At 48.1% G+C, this 7,078-nt stretch overlaps 1 protein-coding gene across 4 annotated transcripts; it reads left to right on the top strand.

Annotated features, from left to right (window-relative positions):
- Window positions 1-234: 234 nt before the first annotated feature.
- On the top strand, window positions 235-2,679 carry LOC149430655 (E3 ubiquitin-protein ligase TRIM39-like). 4 transcript variants are annotated; one of them, XM_089666142.1, is made up of 2 exons: window positions 235-963; window positions 1,069-2,679. In XM_089666142.1, exons 1-2 carry the CDS (start codon window positions 235-237, stop codon window positions 1,969-1,971), a joined length of 1,632 nt encoding a protein of 543 aa, XP_089522268.1. In that variant the 3' UTR covers window positions 1,972-2,679. The 4 variants fall into 4 exon arrangements, with proteins under 4 accessions (XP_089522268.1, XP_089522267.1, XP_089522269.1 ...); XM_089666141.1 differs by having other exon boundaries at window positions 235-1,280; window positions 1,377-2,679; XM_089666143.1 differs by having other exon boundaries at window positions 235-1,288; window positions 1,433-2,679.
- Window positions 2,680-7,078: the final 4,399 nt, after the last annotated feature.

Raw genomic sequence — 7,078 nt, 5'->3', positions numbered from 1 at the left:
TTTCGTCAAGTTGGAATGTTGGACCGCGAACCGAACAGGGGGGTGTTGGACCCGTCACTACTTATTACATGTCTGTGTCCTCCTGTAGAAGAATTCTTCTAGCTACGTGTCTCAGTCCCAGCCTCTCCCTGTGTAGGAATGTGCACCTCCCCCGTGTAGGAGTGTACAGAACGGGTCACATTGGATACGGAGTGTCAGAGACTTTCCCCGTCATTCTGTCTTCTGCTCTCAGCGATGGCGTCTGCTGATCTGAGGAAGGAGCTGGAATGTTCCATCTGTCTGAACATTTATACAGATCCTGTAACCCTGAGATGTGGACACAACTTCTGCCGGGACTGTATTGGCCGTGTGTTGGATACACAGGAGGGGTCTGGAGGTTATTCCTGTCCTGAATGCAGAGAAGAGTTCCAGGAACGTCCTGCACTGAGGAGGAACATAACACAACGTAACATAATGGAGAACCTCCAGTCTACCCATCCAGAGCAGGAGGAGTCCGGGGTCTTCTGTACTTACTGTATTCACACTCCTGTACCGGCTGTGAAATCCTGTCTGCTGTGTGAAGCTTCTCTGTGTGACAACCACCTGAGAGTCCACAGCAAGGCACCAGAACACGTCCTATGTGACCCCACCACTTCCCTGAAGGACAGGAAATGCTCCATCCATAAGAAGATCCTGGAGTATTACTGCACTGAGGACCCCACCTGTATCTGTGTGTCCTGCAGTTTGGTCGGAGAACATCGGGGACACCAGGTGGAGACTCTGGAGGAGGCCTCTGAGATGAAGAAGAAGAAACTGAGGAATGTTCTGCAGAAACTGATGACAGAGAGAGAGGAGATGGAGAACAAAGTCCAGAGTCTAGAGGAACGCAGGAGGAAAGTACAAGGAAAAGCAGATGATGAAACAGAGAGAGTCACTGCCCTGTTCAGAGACCTCAGGAGACATCTGGAAGACCTGGAGAAGAGAGTCCTGAGGGACATCTCCGGGTGGGCAGAGCGGGTCTCCCGTCCCATGTTGGATTATATTCGGGATCTGGAAATAAAGAAGGAGGAGCTGTCCAGGAAGATGGAGGACATTGAGGAGCTGTGTAACATGACGGATCCACTGACTGTCCTACAGGAATCAGACACAGGTGACTTGTGTGATACTGAGGATGGAGATGATGAGGACAGAGAGAGACATGAGAACCTCCTCCATGATGGAGGGGATGGGGATGTGGGGGGGATCTCACACACATTACACACGGGTTTATCTGATATCATGTCTGGGGTCAATGTACAGAAATGTACAGGCACACGTGTCTCTCCACATTCTACTACAAAGGGCGAAGGTTCCATCAATGGTCCACCATCCAGGAAACGCCTCAAACCCTCCCCCACTGGAGGACCAAATATTGGAGCTGTACGGAAAACATGGGGGGTGTCGGGGGTTACAGACATATTACTGGATGTGAGGACAGCTGCTAATGATCTACATATATCAGATGACGGGAAAACTGCATCCAGGTCATCACATCAGAATCGGCCAGAAACACCAGAGAGGTTCCAGGGTTATCCTCAGGTGATGAGCAGTCAGAGCTTCTCCTCCGGGAGACATTTCTGGGAAGTGGATGTCGGGGGGTCCCGGTCCTGGAGAGTCGGGATGTGTTACCCCAATATAGACAGGAGAGGAGATCAGTCATGGATTGGATATAATAAGAAGTCCTGGGGGTTAGAGAGGTGGGGGTTGGAGAGGTGGGGGAGTGATGAGTACTCAGTGGTACATGACAGTAAGAAGACCCGATTCCCCGGCGGTGTCTCCAGTACCAGAGTCAGGATAGATATGGATTATGAGGCTGGATGGATTGCCTTCTATGATCTGTGTGACCCGATCCGACACCTCCACACCTTCACCACCACCTTCACTCAGCCCCTCCATGCCGGGGTATGGGTATGGGAAGGTTGTATAAAGATATGTGGGAGGAGCCAGAAGTGAGATATCCGCCCAGAGACATCACAAGGGGGTGATCTGATTGGTGATTGGTGCAATACTCAGCCAATAGGAGGAAGGGCAGGAAACAGGAGTGATTTGTGGAGAAAGCTGCAGGTTCCGGGGCTGTCATCTTCATCCTAATCCTCACTTCACTCCCTAGTGTGTCACTGACCAGGAACAAGCATGCAGGAGGTCCGAGTGTTCCGCCTTCACTTGCTGAATGCTTGTTCTGGGTCAGTGACGCCCTAAGTAGTGTAGCCAGGATGGAGATGATAGCCCTGGAGATGGAACCTTCCCAGTGTATCTGTAGCCACAATGTGTGTTTTCCGTTTTGGATGGAGTGTGGAAGGATTAGAGCCCCTGTCAGTTTTTCCGGCTATCCAGGACTCTGTCAGAATGGTTTCCTTTCTCTTCCTGTCCTGTTGACAACAATTTCCCCAACAGGAAGTGAGGGGAAGTCTCTCTGTATTGGAGCCCTGCATAGCAGGACCGTCCTGACATTTGGGGGGATTTGTACCATTCTGACATTTGGGGGATATCTGTACTGTCCTGACATTTGGGGGATATCTGTACTGTCCTGACATTTGGGGGATATCTGTACCGTCCTGACATTTGGGGGATATCTGTACTGTCCTGACATTTGGGGGATATCTGTACTGTCCTGACATTTGGGGGGATTTGTACCGTCCTGACATTTGGGGGATATCTGTACCGTCCTGACATTTGGGGGATATCTGTACTGTCCTGACATTTGGGGGGATATCTGTACCATCCTGACATTTGGGGGGATTTGTATCGTCCTGACATTTGGGGGGGATCTGTACCGTCCTGACATTTGGGGGGATTTGTACTGTCCTGACATTTGGGGGATATCTGTACTGTCCTGACATTTGGGGGGATATCTGTACCATCCTGACATTTGGGGGGATTTGTATCGTCCTGACATTTGGGGGGGATCTGTACCGTCCTGACATTTGGGGGGATTTGTACTGTCCTGACATTTGGGGGGATTTGTACTGTCCTGACATTTGGGGGATTTGTACTGTCCTGACATTTGGGGGGATTTGTACCATCCTGACATTTTGGGGTATTTGTACCGTCCTGACATTTGGGGGGATTTGTACCGTTCTGACATTCGGGGGGATCTGTACCGTCCTGACATTTGGGGGTATTTGTACCGTCCTGACATTTGGGGGGATATCTGTACCGTCCTGACATTTGGGGGGGATCTGTACCGTCCTGACATTTGGGGGGGATCTGTACCGTCCTGACATTTGGGGGGATTTGTACCATCCTGACATTTGGGGGGAGATTTGTACCGTCCTGACATTTGGGGGATTTGTACCGTCCTGACATTTGGGGGGGGATCTGTACCGTCCTGACATTTGGGGGTATTTGTACCGTCCTGACATTTGGGGGGGATCTGTACCGTCCTGACATTTGGGGGGATTTGTACCGTCCTGACATTTGGAGGGGAATTGTACCGTCCTGACATTTGGGAGGGATCTGTACCGTCCTGACATTTGGGGGGATTTGTACCATCCTGACATTTGGGGGGGATCTGTACCGTCCTGACATTTGGGGGGATTTGTACCGTCCTGACATTTGGGGGGATTTATACCGTCCTGACATTTGGGGGGGATTTGTACCGTCCTGACATTTGGGGGGATTTATACCGTCCTTACATTTGGGGGGGATCTGTACCGTCCTGACATTTGGGGGGATTTATACCGTCCTTACATTCGGGGGTATCTGTACCGTCCTGACATTTGGGGGGATTTATACCGTCTTGACATTTGGGGGTGGATTTGTACCGTCCTGACCTTTGGGGGGATTTATACCGTCCAGACATTTGGGGGATATCTGTACTGTCCTGACATTTGGGGGGATTTGTACCGTCCTGACATTTGGGGGGATTTGTACCGTCCTGACATTTGGGGGGATTTGTACCGTCCTGACATTTGGGGGGATTTGTACCATCCTGACATTTGGGGGGTATTTGTACCGTCCTGACATTTGGGGGGATTTGTACCGTCCTGACATTTGGGGGGATTTGTACCGTCCTGACATTTGGGGGGATTTATACCGTCCTGACATTTGGGGGGATCTGTCCTGTCCTGACATTTGGGGGGATCTGTCCTGTCCTGACATTTGGGGGGATTTGTACCGTCCTGACATTTGGGGGGATTTGTACCGTCCTGACATTTGGGGGGATTTGTACCGTCCTGACATTTGGGGGGATTTGTACCGTCCTGACATTTGGGGGGATTTGTACCGTCCTGACATTTGGGGGGATTTGTACCATCCTGACATTTTAGGGCCACATGAAATGAGATCGGCTGTCAGTACATCAGGATTGATCGATTTACAGATATATATCTCGGAGTTTGTAGTCTCTATAACTTTCACACAAACCAATCAATAGACACTTATTGGGATTTTTTGATATGGAGCAGAATGTATTTTTACCTAAATTTATGAAAAAATGTAATTTTTTTTGTTGGATATGTATTATAACAGAAAGCAAAAAAATATTTTTTTCCCAAAATTTTTAATTTTTTTCATTTATTTAATGAAAAACCCAAATACATCCAAAATAAACTTGTTTTGTATGAAAATAATTATATATATTTAATTTGGGTACAGTATTGCATGACCGAGAAAATTACCAGTTAAAGTAGTGCAGTGCCAAATATCAAAAAATGATCCGGCCATGACGGGGGTGAAACCTTCTGGAGGTCATTTGGGTAAGACTCCGTATGCCTTCTAAAAGAAAACTTTGCTTGTCTCCAAAATGTGACCTTTTTGTGGGTGTTTCAGCTGACCTGGTGCTCCAGGACCTCCAAAAAAGTGATGGACAGTCAGGAAATTAGATGTGTAATTCAGGTCACTAGAACACCTGAAGGTGCTCCTTGGATTTTCTGCCCCTCTATACACCTTGGCAGTGAAAGTCTCACACGTGGTGTCCCCATACTCGGGGGGCATAGCAGAATATCTTTTGGGGTGTAATTCTTGATATTCCTATTCTGTGAGAATTATTTTGTTTAAAATGACAACTTAATGAAATAAAATCAAACTTTATTTGCCTTCATATTCCCAAAGAAGTGATGAAAAATAAAAACTTCAAAAAAATGACCTTGCCCTTTACTAAATACCATGGACTGTCTGCTTTTCTAAAATTGCCCAGTTTGGGGGTGTTAAATCTGTCCTGGCATTTTTTGGGCTTCTGGAAGCAAGATGGGCAGTTGGACATCAGGACTGATCAATATACAAGTAGACTCTATAACTTTCATACAAAAAATGTACACGTGTACTTTTTTGGGGGGAGGTGGCTAGCCTTGGTGGCTGGGTGGGCTTAGGTTGGCCTTGGTGGCTGGGTGGGCTTAGGTTGGCCTTGGTGGCTGGTGTTTTCCACGATAGGTTGGAGCTTACTCAAGTACAGCAGTGTTAATTTCATTGACAAAAACATATTTGTTACAATTTTCATTAGCAGCATATCTCATTGATGACAATGAAATGAAGATGACCCCATATTATTGTCAATTGATGAAAACTATGAGGAAAATCAATTCCATTTTCTTTAACAAATGAAAACAGAATCAGAATGTGAGGGAGGGATGTTTACCCACGTGAACTTCCGGTTTCCTGGAGCTCCTCCTGTAAAGCCCGTTAGTGCTTCCCCTCCCAGTAAGCAAGGTAGCAACTGTAGCATATTTAGTGGTGTGGCGTGCTTAGCACTGTGTGCATTACAGGCCTCCTGAGATGACCATCCAGAGCACTGTGTGCATTACAGGCCTCCTCAGACCACCCAGAGCACTGTGTGCATTACAGGCCTCCTCAGATGACCATCCAGAGCACTGTGTGCATTACAGGCCTCCTCAGACCACCCAGAGCACTGTGTGCATTACAGGTCTCCTCAGACTACCTAGAGCACTGTGTGCATTACAGGCCTCCTCAGATGACCACCCAGAGCACTGTGTGCATTACAGGCCTCCTCAGATGACCACCCAGAGCACTGTGTGCATTACAGGCCTCCTCAGATGACCACCCAGAGCACTGTGTGCATTACAGGCCTCCTCAGGTGACCATCCAGAGCACTGTGTGCATTACAGGCCTCCTCAGGTGACCATCCAGAGCACTGTGTGCATTACAGGCCTCCTCAGATGACCACCCAGAGCACTGTGTGCATTACAGGCCTCCTCAGGTGACCATCCAGAGCACTGTGTGCATTACAGGCCTCCTCAGATGACCATCCAGAGCACTGTGTGCATTACAGGCCTCCTTAGGTGACCATCCGGAGCACTGTGTGCATTACAGGCTGTCGCAAATGTGCGAAACACAGACTGAAGCAGACTCCATCTTGCTAAGTGTATCCATTTCTCCCTCATCCTTCTCCTTCCCCCTCCCTTCCTAGAGGCACAGTGACAGATGTGTGTGTTCTAAAATTGTCACAGGCCAGATCCCAGCAGGGAGTCACGTGGTGCAGCACTGCCCAAGGAACCTGTGTAATTTCACGCCTCGTAAAAAGATAACTGAGCCTTCCCAGAAGTTCAAGGCATTCCCAAGAAGCCCACACCAGATAACATTTTTAAAAGATCCATTTTTCCCCTATGTCTCATATCTTGGAATATGAGAGACCTACATAAAAGCCGGACATCTCATCGGATGGACGATGAGCAGGCGAACAGTTTGATGGGTCACTCGCCTTATCTCGGGCGCATGGGAAGGCAGAGAAATAGATCTCACGAACCGTGTAGCATACAATTTCATAATTCATATCTACATAATCCTCAGGCTTGTCTGCATAATAATATACCTGCGGGTGGACTGTCGCTTGTGCAGATGGGAAGTTATAGACCAGAATATGAATTATGAAAGATGTTGGCTCCAGTCTAGGGTTCCGCCTGACAATCCCTCCCTAAACAGGGGATTGTTCTTCTACTTCAGAACCACCCCGTGCTGGGAAACTTTAAAGCAGGCTGTCAAGCCTGAGTTAAGTTTTTGAAGAGATCTCCGATTTTTAATATCAATATACCACCTGGGGAGCCCTGTGCCTTTCACTCTGAAACGTGATCTGCTTCCATCCAAGGCCTAATGGCAAGTAACTTAA

This window comes from Staurois parvus, unplaced genomic scaffold (assembly GCF_062004578.1).
Source record: "Staurois parvus isolate SC_StPar_1 unplaced genomic scaffold, SC_StPar_1.0 ptg002548l, whole genome shotgun sequence".
Taxonomy (NCBI): domain Eukaryota; kingdom Metazoa; phylum Chordata; class Amphibia; order Anura; family Ranidae; genus Staurois; species Staurois parvus.
The sequence above is the reverse complement of the archived record's forward strand: the minus strand, read 5'-3'. Positions and strand labels throughout refer to the sequence as shown.